We start from the raw sequence: 15,947 nt of genomic DNA on the forward strand, positions 1-15,947 counted from the left end.
ACGCAAAAATTAAAAGAAGCAGCTTAATGAAGGATTGTACAAATGGCATACATAGGTTCGTTATGTTTTGATTAATAGGAAATGTTAGAGATCTTCATCATTATCTAACTTACTTTTTTTCTATGATGTAAAACTTTCTCGCTCTCTTGTCAATATATTCGATTATTCTTATGTCAATATCCGGTTGATTTCGATAACATTATTTTATTGGACGTTCATATTTTGAGTATCAATTTGGAACTTTTCAATTCGAAAGCAATGCAATGCCGTGAGCTGACCTATTGACTTCGGGATTCATGGTATAGTCACCTTACTATTGATTAAGACGTTGAACTTGAGATATGTGTTTGTTACGAAACCCCTAATGGTTGGGTTATTGTTTAACCTCAGTCTATAATAGAAATTACCCAGCATGCTCGGACAGGAAATTGGATGTCACGAGACCTCATAATGGTAGCAGCGACAGTAAAATGTAAGTATGAGTATACAACTAGTATGCATTTGAGAAATATTATGTGAATATATATATTTGCGAATAATTAATTTTTCTTTGTTTTCATGGTAAATACTCAAATGTGATTGGTCGAAAAATTCTTTTCATTTCTATGAAAGAAATTCTGAGAATGGCGCGAAAAATGTTACATCACAATACGACAATTGACGTTGTGTATTGATTTGAGAAAAAGCTTTTAAATCTGAAAATCATTTTGAAAAATTAATTATAAGCGTTGATGTAATTTTTTTAGTTTCATCGGGGTATGAAACAAATTTTGTTTGCACACTACTGTAAGAATCCGCTACGCATTTCATGCCTAACAAAACATATAGCTATAATTTAAATTGGGTGAGTGGTTTGGCCTTGAAATTTCAAGCAACATCAGAAATAGCGATATCATTCAATATACTTTCGACAATAGATACAATATTTGATAAATGAATTTACAAAAAATGGTGAAATTATACAAGTGTGTTACATTATTCTGTTACTTGTTCTCTCAATCCTTATCTTTATTGAAGTTTTCTGTTTTTCAATTTGCATCCTTTGCCAGGTATCACTGTGGATTGGATGTCCCGTAACATCTTCTGGGTAGAACATGGATCTGAATATATATCTGTTGCGAATTACGAAGGACAATACCGGAAGTGGTTGATATCTCAGGCATGGGCTGATGACATTCGGGTCGACCCGCGCAATAAGTATTCCGTACACTAAAGTCTCAAAATAAACTACTCCTTGACCTTATAACAATCGAATTTGTTAATTATTTTAAATTTAAAAGATATGAAGTATATACTGGACTGCTGTTATATCAATATGAAATATATTAATTTTGAACGTAGTCAGACTATTGAAGAGTTGGACTATCACATAGTCTGTGATATTTCGGACATACTTATTGCCGATGTGGAAGTACTTATGTAGCTTTCTAGCTTCGTGCTACAGTGCAATGTGTAGTGTGGCTGATTTGAAATATTGAGGGCATCGGTTTAAACCCTGAAGTACGCATATTCTATAAATCCTATAAACTATCAAGTAAACTATGAAGTATCAAGTATACCGTAAGCAATGCTTAGATAACAGAGGAGTTATTAAAAGAACAAAACATAATTACATATTGGTTAAATGACAATTGTGCAAGTGTCATAAAATATTTCTATTATTTACAGGAAGATTTTCTGGTTGAACTCGTCCTTGGGTTTGGTAGAGGGAGCTAACCTTGACGGGAGTGAGCATGTTAATATCGGATACACCGACAAGCAATTCGCTGCTCTTACTATCGACTGCGCAGCCCAACGACTCATTATGTTTGACCTCCATTCCAGAAAACTCGTATCCATTGACTATCTTACCACAGCGCCCCCTGAAATCATTCCACAGGAATTTTGGCACGTGACATTTATGGCTATGATAAAGGTATATTATATCACGCTCCAATTTCAAAAACAAAGCAAAAAAATAAAGAAAAACAAAATTGATAACTTTTAACAGATGTTGAACCGACTATTTATGTTTCGCAACAAATTTGTAGAGGTAACTTGTCTTTTGAAAATTTGATATTCCATTTTTAAATCTAATGTCACTAGAAACAAGAACAAATTTGAGAAAATTTATCGAATAAAATGATATAACTGGCAATCATACTTACGTGCTAATTCTAAGCTAGGACTACGTGGTGGTGAGCAACGACTCGAGGTGTTTGACTCTCGTCAATACTCGAACTGGAATATCCCTAGCGGCACGATATGTCGCTGATGACGCCATAATTCACATGGAACTGTACCACTTCGACAATATTAGAAACACAAGTAAGTTAGAGAACGAAGTCTTTAATGCAATCTACAATTCAATTAAATACCAGAGTTTTGAACGGTGGCCAGAGGTCAAAGAAAACTTCGTTAGACCTGCGTATTGTGCTCGTGGTCAACAAGGAACAACTATTTGTTGAAGTCCAATTTGTATAATGTGCGTTATATCTTTTATACATATGATCTGTCAACGTACGGGAGATGTCGGGAGGCACTCCTAGGTATCCTGTGAAGTATTAAACAAACCCTAGCTTGGTACACCTTTTCGTCTTTGTCATGGGTTTTGTTGCCAAGAGTATATGTATTTATCTTCATCAACACATTTTTTTTCTTCAAAAAGCCGTTTGAGATACCGATTCCTATTTTTATTTGTTCATATACTTTGATGTGATTCCAGCAATATTTTTTTGTACGTTATTTTGAGAATGCCGATGGTGAGCTTTCCCAGCTTTCCCTGGCTATATAAAAATGCTCGTCCGTCTTTTTCAAAAGTTAAATTTTCAAATAGAACCACTGAAAATGTATATCCAAGAAATATACAAACTTGACATCAACACCTTTCAAAAGAATGTTAGATACGTTGATCCCAGTCGATTCAAATAATACTAGCAGCAGTTCCGTTCTAGGACTCGCCAGTAACGCTAAAGAAGGCGACCAAAACACAAAAAAAGGCTGAAAGAAATACCGAAATATGGATTTGAAGGTGCAAAGGAAAAAACATTTAGTACTTTATAATATATAATATACCAATGGTATAATATACAATATTGAATTTCGAGAGAACGTTAAGTACGTACATTTACTTTCTGAACCATGCTACTCACTATTTATATGAATGCAAGTTGTTTAATATCCAATCCACGCCTCTCTTTACACAGGTCCCTGTATGGAAGCCAATGGTGGATGTGACCAGTTGTGTCTCCCTAATCCGTCCACCAGGAGCTGTCATTGTGGATTTGGTTACCACGAAACCTCAACAGATAACGGATGTTCAACTCGTAAATATTGTTTTTTCATCACTTAATATTGAAGTTCCTTCCTTAAATTTAGTTGTTCCATTCGTAAACACTGTTGTACCACGCTTAAATGTTGATGTTCCACCGGTGAACAGTGATGTTCCTGTCGTAAAAATTGATGTTTCAACGTTCTTACACTCCTCTAGTAAACAATATCTTACATTGACATCATAATTATGGCGTGCACAAATGTATCTCATTTGAGTTTAAGTTATATTAACAAAACAGTAGGTTATAAGTAGATTTTTAACAGATATAGTGTCACAAACGTTGCTTAATTCTGATGTTTTATCGCATAAAGATGAAATATGATATCTTAATTTTTCGATATATTGACAGGCGAAGAGCATTTTACAACGTATCAAACCATATCAAAAACATGATGAAAGGCGGGAGAAAATTCATTGTATAAAAAGTGTATCAACTTTGTTGTTGTGATGATTAGACCAAAGTTTAAAAGTCCGACGGAAAGCATTAAGCATTATGAAAAATTGTTTTAAAATTCAAATGTCAGGGCAAAAGCATTATACATTTCAGGAAGTTATAGCACAATCTTAATGAAAAGCGAAGAGCAATATACAATGCAGACAATTGCATCAAAGCTATAGTGACTGGAAACATAATATTTTGTAAAACTTTTATCAAAGTTATAACTACAGACGAAGAGAATTTTACATTTTCTAAAATATAAATCAAAATTATAATGGAATATCTCAAATTATCTGCAATAAATTGATGTAGTGATGGAGTATGACAGCAGAATGGCATTATATTGAAGTATTACAATACATTGTAGAGTTGATGGACAATTCGTTCCTTTTGGTTGTCGATCAACGTGCCCCGGCTATATATCAGTACTACAATGGCCACCAGAGACGCACTATCGAACGGTATACAGTTGTCCCAGCTGTCGGTCTGAAACAACCGTACGCCGTTGCATACGACGACAGAGCAAAATATGTAAGTACAAGTTTGATCAATTTCGCATTATGAAAATGTAAATGAAGTTGTTGTTGGTCGATATTCGACATATTTAGCTAGATTTAAACTTTCCCTTCCATAGAAATAAGACACAAGATCACATGCTTTTTGATAATCACATTTCTCTGTACCGGAGGTTATCAGGAATGTCCTCATTCACACGTCCATTCGGCCAAAAATGTGCATTGCAAACAAAACACCATGCTTGTTACACTCGGTGGAGCACTTTTACAAAGTTTAAATGAGTTACCTCAAACTGATATAAAAAAAAAACAACGGAAAACCAAGTTTTGTTTTTTAATCAATCATGTATTTTATCTGGTGGGGATATAGAAAAAATTAGGTTGGAAGGAGAAATGAAAACTCTCTGTCAATAGGAATATGAAGGTAGGTATCCGCTTTCCTGAGTTACCTGTATTAAGGTGACCTATACATTCAATTGCGATCACCTTTTGTCCGGCGTCATGCGCCGTTCGTCGAGCGTCGTCCGTCGTAAACAATTTACATTTTTAACTTCTTCTCAATTACCAACAGGCCCAGAGACATGATACTGGGTATATAGCATGCTGACATGAAGGGCTGCAAAGTTTGTTCAAATGGATGACCTTAACCTTCAGGTCCAAGTAGTCAAATATGCTAAGATATATCAGACCTCAGGTAGCATTTAAGGTCCATGGGCGTCTTGGCACAAAAAAAAATGTTTTATATTAATGAACCCCCCGCCCAAAATAAAATTGTTTTTCTCATCGTTTCATTTACGTGAATATGTATAATCTGCAATAGTGTATTCAGCCTTATATTTGCCTTTAATTATGGTGATTTAAAATACGAGCATAATTTGAGGTTTTTTTTAAAGGATGACACCCTTTCGGAAAATTATTGTCCTCAAAATTAGGACCGTGGCAAGAATAGGACAGTGACGATGTGTTTTTATTTTTACAGATATATTGGTCAGATATTGAGCAGTTTACCGTAAGTCGGATACACAAAAATGGACATTCCCAGGAAATAGTGTATGGAGAGCAATATTTGTGTGAGTATTCCACAGTTACAGATTTGAAATAGTGATTTTATAAAACATGCTCTTCGGGCTGGTTGGTGTGAATTAAAAGTGGCTTTAGTATAATATATCTAGTATAATATATGTTCAAATTTAACTCACAGACTGGTTTTGATTTACCAAAGTCTATTCATATTGACGTGAAGGCTATAAATTACAACATGATGGCCAAACATTTTTTTTTTTTTTTTTTCTTTTTCTTTTGTCATGCATCTAAAAATAATAACACATAGAAATGTAAATAATTTCGGCGAAAATATCACTGTGAGCGTTCGTATTTTGTCATTCTACATATTGATAGAAGCATAATTCGTAATCGTTTTCTACGGTTGGACGATAATTAAAATGTAAACAAAATTTCTTTGTAGATGTCTTAGACATTGCCATGAGTGTCTCTACACGCCTACTGTTTATCGCGGACTACTCCAGGGATCGTATAATTGCTCTCAATGTCAACACTCTGCGATCCATGCCCTTTTCCAGCCCTGTTAGTCGTGTCTATGGACTGTGTTTGAGCCCCACTAATAGGTATAATCTTCTTCCACAGTCAAAGCTCAGATTAATTTTTCTTCGTCATAAACCAGCATTCAATTTCATTCTATTTTTATGAAGCTTTAATTTGATTTGCGATATCACCAAATTAAAAATAAGATTATTGTTTCAGTTTTTTGTTCGATATTTACATTCTGAATATAGGCCAATACAAAAGCAGGCATCATTCTTGACCGGGAATAAGACATTTGTTGAAAATTTCATTCATATTTCCAGAAAATGTAGGCCTCCAATGGAGGTTTTATTATGACTATTATGTAGATCTAACAAAACAGTCCCATTCACTTCCTCCAAAGCCTTGATGATCTCATTTGTATTTTATTTCCGACTCATAACCATTCCTGCAAGTTAAGCCTGTGAGATTTTTCACCACATTGGCCTGGGGTATTTAATGTTTGGGTATGCTTACAGATCGGGCAGAAGCGGACGGGTGGCTTGAGCACTATAATGTTTTCATACGCGAAGAATGATATTAATCGAGTCGAATTCCTGGACAAATGAAATAGATTGAACTTGGTAGTTTATTGAGTCTAACTTAAGTGGAAATATTTGCAGTTGAACATTTTAGAAATCTGTTCCTATTTTACTGGGTTTTAGTTTGTTTGTTTGTTTGTTTGTTTGTTTGTTTGTTTGTCTCTAGATACTTGTACGCATCCGGGTATGGAGCGACTCCAAACTTGGTGCGTATTGATATACAAACTGGACTACTTTCAACAGAAGGACTGCCATGGCTTGTGTTGCCTGGGAAGATCGTCGTTCATGATACAGGTATCGTCGTACCCAATAGCAATCAAAAACGAATGATACAGAAGCAACATTATCAAAACATTTAACGAATGAAGTTTGCTAAGAATATTTATATATCTGTTATTTATTTTTGAAGCCCATATTCAAACACTGATATTCTTGATTTTAATCCATTCTAAGAAAAACGGGCTATATAACGTTATAAAGAGACAATAAATTGAACTCGAAAAATTCCAACACAGATTTATTAGTTTTTCAAATATATATTTTATGTTATTTATTTTTTTGTTCTTTTATTTCTTATTCTAATTTTTTTTTTTTAATTATTTATTTATTTATTACACGTTTTATCGAATCATAAAACCATTCTGCTTAAAATCCTACAGGTATTTACCTGATTGAACAGTACCTGAGGGCAATTGTTCGAATTGATGGTAACGGTCATCAGCAGGATATCAAACAGTTCCTGGAAGGTCACGAGCTACAGTTTATCACAGCCGACGATGCTAACCTTTATTGGACAGAACGAAATACAAAAATGATTTATAGGTAACACTCCTCCTTCATTAACTCTGAAATATGACACATAGAGAATGTAAGTTATATAAGCTGTTGACAGGTGTTACAGGTAACAAGTTCTCATTAACTGTGAAATCTGACACAAAGATATTTTAAGTTGTATATAAGCTTTTAATAGGTGTTACAGGTAAAGTGCCCTCTTCCTTAACTGTGACATCTGACACATAGAGAATGTACGTCATATAAGCTGGTACAGGTGTTACAGGTCCTAATTAACTGTGAAATCCAGCTGGTACAGGTGTTACAGGTAACACACCCTGCTCATTAACCATGAAATCCTGAACAAAGAACTATGCCGCAAAGAGAATGTACGTTTCAAATGCTTGAAAACAGATTAACAAAAATATACATTTTCGGATGCGATGCATCAATTTGGTTGAAATATTGTTTGAAAACATGTTTATGTTTAACACAAACAACGATTAAAACTCATTGTTTGATATGTCACAGTCGTTTACAGATAGGTAATTATTTACAGCATACTATATCAACACTTCAAGTCCGAAATTAGGGATAGGCTTCGATTCACTTTTGATTTAAGTTTGTTCTGACTAAAATATTAAATGCACACAAATGTCAGTGACTTTCATAATTTATACAAAACCTCTAAATAGTATGTGTAAACAAGACTTTTGTCGCTTTAGTCATGAAAATATTAAACTACACTATTATTTGACCACTTGAGTTTGCAGCATATATATATATATATATGTATATAATATATAGCTCTCCAAAAATACCCTGGTAAATATTGTATTAGACCCCTGCCATTTGAAAAACGGTGGGACTATAGGTTTAACCTCCGTTCGTCTGCCCGTCTGTCCGTCTGTCTGTCTGTCACGCAATAGTTGTCCGGACAACTACCTCCTAAAGTATTACTCCGATCTTAGCGAAACTTGGTATACATGATCAGTATAACATGTAATTGTGCATCCAACATTTTTTTTTTTTTTTCGAAAACCCATTGTTCAAAAAAAGGGGGGAAATGAATAGGTTCACTTTTAGCTCAGGCAGGGGACTTTGTATTGCTATTGCAATACTATCCATCCTTGTTATCAATGTAATGAAATGAACTATTTTTTTGTGATTTCAGATTAAATCTACATACAAGGGAAGAATCACAAGTAGGGCTAGAGGGAACGTTGGTACACCCTGCTGGTCTCGTGTACTTCGGATTGACAAGGAGGACATGGCCAGGTACTTGAAACTGGTTGTAATATTATCTAGGATGATAGATGAAATCTGAATCATATTACATGCAGCATATTTCCTGTTGTACATGTAGATGCTACCTTTGTCCGCTGTGATGAACTGTACCTCATGGCTTCCTAGAAACTATACGATGTCCTTTTGGTTATAGGTATTATTGATCCGGATAACGGTTGATCTAGTTTAATAATTCTGCAGATTTACTTCTAGCTGAAATACTGATATAGATATTTTTGTATTGTTAAAAATTTTCTTCTACACAAGAAAATAAAGAAGATACAGGTAAACAAGGGTCACGTGATTCATTTGAGATGATTTACGAATTTATATTTTTGAATTAAAAATGTTATCTCAAAATGCATAGCAGATGTATTAAATACAAACAATAAGAACACTTAATTACTCTTTGTAAAGCTTACGTATATTAATTGCATTGCATGAGCGTAAAGCGTATTTTGCATTCCGTTATAGACGTAACCTGTTCCAGTCCGTGTTCCGGTACTTGCATACCAGCCGGATATGGCCTCACAATCTGTCTCCCTACCTCAAATACGCGTCATATTGACCTCCCTTACAATGGTGTGTACTATCATATGATCAAATAGTATTTGGGATGTAAAAACAGTATTCGTATTGTCTTTGTGTTAAATTACATTAATATCATGACCTTAAACCACAGGAGTCATCACATTGGATTTTAATGTCTTCAAATTCTCAAATGAATATAAACAAAATATCTTAATACGAATAATAGGACATCCCGCGTTATTTGTTGTAATTGCGTTTTTATTTGTACGGGCTTAACGTAACTAAAATTAGGAAAACAATAGATGTGAAAAAAAGATTAAAATGTTGACACTTTTCATTATCAAAGTTAATACAATCCATTTGTCTGTAGATATCTGCACGGTACCAAACGACGCAGACATCATATTTGGTCGGGTGGCAGATCTGCGAGCAGGTTCCCGCGTACCTGGAGGGACAACATTCAGGATACAATGTCTGCCCGCCCATAGCATCGTAGGGTCCGACACCAGCATCTGTCGACATAGTAACTGGACAAATATTCCTAGGTGTAAACCAGGTAGTGATCATTTTTATTTCGAGTATTAATGTCATAGGGCAGTCACATGTAAGTCGTATTGAAGTCACATGTAAGTCATATTGAAGCTACATATAAGTAATAATGAAGTCACATGTCAGTCATATTGAAGTCACATGTCAGTCATATTGAATTCTTATGTTAGTCATATTAAAGTCCCATGTCAGTCATATTGAAGTCCCATGTCAGTCATATTGAAGTCACATGTGTATCATATTGAAGTCACATGTCAGTCATTTTGAAGTCACATATAAGTTATATTGAAGTCACATATAAGTTATATTGAAGTCTCATGTCAGTCATATTGAATTCTTATGTCAGTCATATTGAAGTCAAATGTCAGTCATATTGAAGTCACATGTCAGTCATATTGAAGTCACAGCTAAGTCATATTGAAATCATATGTAAGTCATATTGAATCACATATAAGTTATACTGAAGTCACATGTAAGTCATATTGAAGTCACATTAGGAATAATAGGACAGTCAAATATTATTTCATCAATATATATGTTGTAGACACGAAAATTTACGGATCAAGAAATGGCGGTTGGACGATCTTCACTCAATCCGGGAATTTTTATGTGTATTCATGGATGAATACAGTCAAGGTGCTGGTGATTGGCGGCGGAGGGGGTGGTTACCAGGCTACTAACCATGGCGACAGCACCGGAAACGGTGAAAGGTCAAGGTTTGGAAACGTGCCCTCGCTTATCTCTACAGCAGGTGGGGGTCGCGGAGGGACCTCTCTGTCAGGTATCTCCTATTTTGCATTTTTGTAGTTTTAGCTTCTTCTCATTGTCAGTTTTTCAGAGATCGATTATTGCTTAAATAAGTAAACAAGAAGTGACTATTTCAAAGTTTATTGTTGAAATTTATATTACTTCAACATTCCAGTTAACAGTTATAAAATTTGAATTTTCTGCCGTTAAGTCTTTTAATGTTAAGTTCAAGAAAAGAAAAATCCTGGTCACAGTGACCTATTTAAGCACCCGCGCAATTTTTATTCAAAATCCTTTAAAATCAACCACCATACAACTTGCATTAATGCCAGTCAATGGATGAGGATCAAGACTTGAAATATGTAAGTTGCCGACCCCCTAAGGACACATTTTGCTGGTGACCGGGCCAAAAACAGTGCCATGCATATGTGCATTTTCTCTTTACATTGCTTTTTTGCTCATTCGCCGGATGTATCGCTCCGTTAACAGTCAGGGCCATGTTAAGACGGAAACTCCTTACTTACAGTAGCTGGTGGCTACCTAACAGAGCACATAGGGGAGGCATGTTACATGCAATCGAGGGCAATTTAGTTAAAGTGCTATGTCCAAAGACACAACCACGTCATCACAGACCGTCCATTTCTCAGTTTTCCGAGAAACACAAATCGCCAAGGGAAAGAAGCGTCATTGGATGGTCCCCTGAGGCAATGTAGGTCAATGGTTTAGCCGAAATATGGTAGCTATAATATCTGGAAAGCTGGGTTAAGAACACATCATTTTTATCAGGTTCTTTTGCCGTCATTTTAAGCTATTTCGAACATTATTTGTGTGGACCGTAGACAGTTTAAAACATAATATATCATTGCATTACATTACTCTAGGTCAAATCAGGGTCTGACCAGCTATCATTTTTTCAGAGCATCTTCTACATACATAAGGCACCATAAACGAAGGACGCATATGGACATCAGCCTACAACTCTAGTCCAAACTACACACTGACAATAACCTTTTATAGTCTTTTATATATGACAAGGGTTAAATGTAAAATAAAACTCCATCGCAGTATTTACCTTGAAAATGCCTGGAAAAAATACCTTGAAAATTGTATGACGAGACCTTACATGTATATGTAATCTAATGGCAAGTTGTCTCTCTTTATGAGCCATAATCGCATGTTATCCACTGTTTGACAAATACTCAGACGTTTATGACATGACCTTCCTTATTAGTCCCCTGCCGTTTGAAAAACGGGGGAACTATAGGCTTAGCCTCCGTCCGTCTGTCTGTCTGTCTGTCTCTGTCTGTCACGCAATAGTTGTCCGGACAACTCCTCCTAAACTACTACTCCGATCTTAACAAAAAATGGGAAATGAATAGGTGCACTTCTAGCTCAGGCAGGGGACTTTGAGCTCAGTCAGTGTTAGTTGGTGAAACATTTCCTCTGGATTTTTCCATATTATCCTCTTTTTTTATCCAAACCCTAACTATCACCAGTTGTTGAAGACTGTTTGGACAATTTCGCAATTTATGGATACTGTTTGTAATCAAAGCATACCTGGGAAAGTATGTTGCAAGAGGAGAACGGAAAACATTACAAGTTGAATAAACAATGCGAACAATATTCCTTATGTTAGGGATCTGACAGTTGACCATAATATTCACTAGAGCTTTCAACTGCCGAATACGACCATTTCCTGACTGGATAACACAGTGCTCCTTTGTTACATGTCTAGATCCAATGAACTCCCCAGTGGGATGCTGAATCACACCTTTCTTTAAAAGCATGATATTTCTATTTTGATTCGAAAATCATTCAGCAGTTCTGTTACATAAAGGAAACTACTGTTAATATGTAGAATGTCATTATTTTGAAACCATGTCTTAATATATCTACATTTCTGAATACATCCCCTGCATTGCCAGCTGCGATTTCTTTTCGAACGCTATGATTTTGCAAACAAAAAAAAAAAAAAACAAACAAAAAATCCCACGAACTAGGCCCAAGTGGGACAACCGTGAAATATTAGCACAGTTTGATTTATAAAGTATACAATATTGTTCTAATAAGTCTAATATGTTAAGTAGGAGATTAAGCAAAGAGTAAGAATCTAAAAAAAAAATGAATGTTACAGTAATTTCTAAATTTAATTTTTGATGTGTCGAAAGGTGGAGCTGGTGGAGTGGGCGAAAGGAACTCTGGTTCCGCCGGAAATTACTCCAATGTCACGTGTTCTCGTGGAGGTTCCATATGGAATAATGTGCCAAGCAAGACACACAGCTTGTTCTGTGCCAACGACTACGGTTCGCATAGCTGTTTCTCAGGTAGGCAAAAGTAAAATATCCAGTCCAATTTGAAAATGAAAGATTGAAGATGAAAATACTCATAAGTTATATTATAGAATATTTCTATGTGTTTTGTTTTGTGTTTAATGATGAATTGACCCAAGCCGGTTATTTCGCGTAAATAATATTAACGGAAACAGTAATCAGCTTAGTAATATTTCTCCGGAATAATTTAGACTACTATCAAAATATATGTTACATTAACGTTATATACATGGTATATTGTATAACACACCACGCTATCTTCTTGTCATACCTTACAGACGAGAGGTAAACAATAAAAGTTGTGCAACACGTCATCTCTTAAGGTACATGATTTTATACATCACACTATTTCATCTTGTTGGTATGGATTACAGATGAGGCGTAAACAATAATGTTTACAATTACCATATCGCCTCTATAGATAAGTGTCACATTTCACCCCTCTCACGTCTTTTGTTATTTATTTATAGAAATACCTGACGAGGCCTATAGTACTGTCAATCCAAGAACAAGACGTGACTGCCGCATCGACACAACATGCAAAAATTTCGGCGACGGGTCGGAGTCGCGACAGGGTGGATCAGGAGGGGGAGGTGGCTACTCAAGAACAAGCCGATCAATCTCCGCCTATCGCAATAGTCTGATCCCTGTAGAAGTAGGGCGTGGTGGAGAGCCGTCTTACGCAATTTCCGGAGGGGGCGTGGTCATCATCTGGTGGGGTTGGGACGAAGAACTGAGCGATGTGGAGACAGCCGACATAGAAGCGCTTTGTTCTCAAACGACTAATGTAGAACCTTAAAGTTTTCCTTCGGAGAAAAAAGCAATGCCATTCTATTGTTAAATTCAAATCGTTCAAAGAATCTTAAAAGAAGAAAATATATTGACTGTACACAATGATGAAACGGAGTAGTCATAAAAAGAGCTTTTGTTACCAGATCTAGAAAATTACTCCATCATCCAAGCACTCTCAGTGCATTGAAGCGCTGTTGTCTGCTACACATGAACTACCCTATTACAGTCCATTCCAATTGAAAGGCCATTCTTGATCATTTTCTTTGAAGTTATTATGATATTATTGTTTATTTTTCAAAACATAAGGATAAGCTTTCGTGTTTTGTAGTCCCCCCTTTCCTCCTTTTTATATAGAACTTGAAACTCTGTCCAAATGCAAACAAACACACGTATATCAGGGTTTTTATTACATGTATACATGGTTGCAATTTTGCTGTACATATTAAATTAAAGTTTTTACCGATGTCTTTGCGTTATTCGTATGTGGGGAAGTGGGCAAGCATTTTGTCCTGATGATGCAATATTTGCATACATGTACATGTATATCAACATCGTGATGATTTGAACATTTTCACATGTCTGATAACTAGATAATTGAACAATGTTACAAAGTGACTCAATGACGTAATACTGTGTCCCCTGAATTTGAAATCTGGTAATGGGAATTTCTAACTAGCAGAAGTTTAACATCCCCTCGCCAGTACATTTAAGGAACAATTCATTTACTATTTTCACGAAGTTCACTACCCTTCATTAGACCATACAAGCAACGGAATTGAAAGGCAATCCTTCAAAACATCAGTGTATTGTAAGTATTAATGTTTATTTACGGAAAACTGATGCTTAGGTGTCAATAACAAAGGTAACCATAAGTTTGTTAAGAGCTGATTCTGGTTATCAACTTCATAACTTAATTGTATGTTGTAAAAATAAATGGTGCTGGTGGTGGTGTTGGGGGGGGGGGGGGGGGGGGGGGGGTTCACATCATGGAATCACATCGTTCTTTTAACTAAGATCTAGTTGTGTGTTTGTGTTAGGTTTTTTCTTCTGCTTTTTTAATATCTATGGATATTTACAAAATATGTACATTGAAATACAATCTTTTTCATGCTTTAATTTTGTTTTTTGCTATCTTTGGTTCTTATCCTACTTTTCAGTGCATCATAATACAATTCAAACTTTCCATGACAAATTAGCTGATTACCTCATTAAATAGGAACACTAGAAATAATACTATTAACCAGACGACTGTACGTAATGTGTATTACTGCGTTGTATATTCTTGAAGACTTCCAAGTGGCTATCGTGTTGCTAAAATGCGCATTTTTCCCCAGTTATTTTGATTTTGAGATGCCTTCGACGAGAAAGCATGCAGAGGGAACCTTATACAATGGAATTCTTCTTCTTATATTGTGAGAAACCGAGAACTGTTACACTAATACACTGTTTTATACATACCACACATCCAGTATTTACATTACAGAATAACAGTAATTACGTATCGGATAAACTATGGCCAGATGTTTGTCATAAATTACAGGAGGATGATATAAAAAAAATATTGTATATCACGTAAAGACGTTAACATGCCTACCTTGTTTACAAAATCCTCTCTGCTATCCATTTTTCAGCAGTAACGTGTGTATGTAGGCACTTGCCCAGATCATTTGTTGAAGAATCTTTCCCAGACAAACTTCATGGCTGGCATTGTACATATCGTTGTTTGCATGTTAATATCTTACGTTAGCACGGACAAGTCCTCGATGACAATACAGCAGCGAGTTACTGCGCTGGAAAGAAAAAATCATGGACTTCAAACCCAGAGTCAGCAATTAGTGGATTGTGTTATGAACATTTCGTCAGACTATTCTGAATCAGTAAAGTGCGCCAAGAACATCGTTACAGCAGTCTTCTCCTGTGAGTAATATCTGCTTTTGTTTATTCTGCTTTATCATGTATGCTTATTGACCAATGAAAGGTTGCGGAATTTTCATGCCGGATCTATTTTAATACCTTGTGACTATTCATTATATCCCGTTCGAGATCATTGTCGTACATTAACAACCCATAAACAGATTTGTGTCTACACCACATTATATCATAACACAAATTTCAGCATAGGATTACCCATGTGTTACCGTCTAGTTGTATCAGTATATAATCGTATAGGAAATGTCACATAATATTTTATTTCTAGAACGATATATCAACATGTAAGAGAAAAATTTGGTCTCAAACTCGTAAGAGTAATCCTCATGACAAATCTTCAATTTGGTACCATTTATGTATTTTCTAAGCGTCAGGATAGTGACGAGCATAGGAAAAGGTTGTCCCGTAAAACAGCTTAGGTGTAGAGTGCTATCTCTGTAAGTCAGTTTGCATCTTCTAAATAATTTTATTAATTGAGTGAAGCATGTACGGTGGCTGATCTGTGCCATTTCGTCCTATCTTAATTCTCGTCATTTCGTCTTTTCGCCCCGAAAAGACGAAAATTAGCAAACCTAAATTTTCGTCTTTTCGACCAGACGAAATTTAACAAAACTTAAATTT

General features: G+C 35.6%; 1 protein-coding gene across 1 annotated transcript in view; it reads left to right on the forward strand.

Moving 5' to 3' along the window:
- LOC117341314 (low-density lipoprotein receptor-related protein 4-like) overlaps window positions 1-13,862 on the forward strand; it is a 28,294-nt gene extending 14,432 nt beyond the window's left edge. Inside the window, exons 11-26 of the mRNA XM_033903168.1 lie at window positions 391-472; window positions 1,050-1,197; window positions 1,669-1,915; window positions 2,166-2,307; window positions 3,186-3,305; window positions 4,120-4,283; window positions 5,247-5,337; window positions 5,733-5,892; window positions 6,557-6,684; window positions 7,050-7,212; window positions 8,336-8,439; window positions 8,923-9,030; window positions 9,350-9,535; window positions 10,073-10,309; window positions 12,444-12,599; window positions 13,076-13,862. Of these exons, the coding sequence (XP_033759059.1) occupies window positions 391-472; window positions 1,050-1,197; window positions 1,669-1,915; window positions 2,166-2,307; window positions 3,186-3,305; window positions 4,120-4,283; window positions 5,247-5,337; window positions 5,733-5,892; window positions 6,557-6,684; window positions 7,050-7,212; window positions 8,336-8,439; window positions 8,923-9,030; window positions 9,350-9,535; window positions 10,073-10,309; window positions 12,444-12,599; window positions 13,076-13,404 (2,565 nt within the window). The 3' untranslated portion in view covers window positions 13,405-13,862. The remainder of the gene's footprint in view (window positions 1-390; window positions 473-1,049; window positions 1,198-1,668; window positions 1,916-2,165; window positions 2,308-3,185; window positions 3,306-4,119; window positions 4,284-5,246; window positions 5,338-5,732; window positions 5,893-6,556; window positions 6,685-7,049; window positions 7,213-8,335; window positions 8,440-8,922; window positions 9,031-9,349; window positions 9,536-10,072; window positions 10,310-12,443; window positions 12,600-13,075) is intronic.
- Window positions 13,863-15,947: the final 2,085 nt, after the last annotated feature.

Source organism: Pecten maximus, chromosome 13 (assembly GCF_902652985.1).
Source record: "Pecten maximus chromosome 13, xPecMax1.1, whole genome shotgun sequence".
Taxonomy (NCBI): Eukaryota; Metazoa; Mollusca; class Bivalvia; order Pectinida; family Pectinidae; genus Pecten; species Pecten maximus.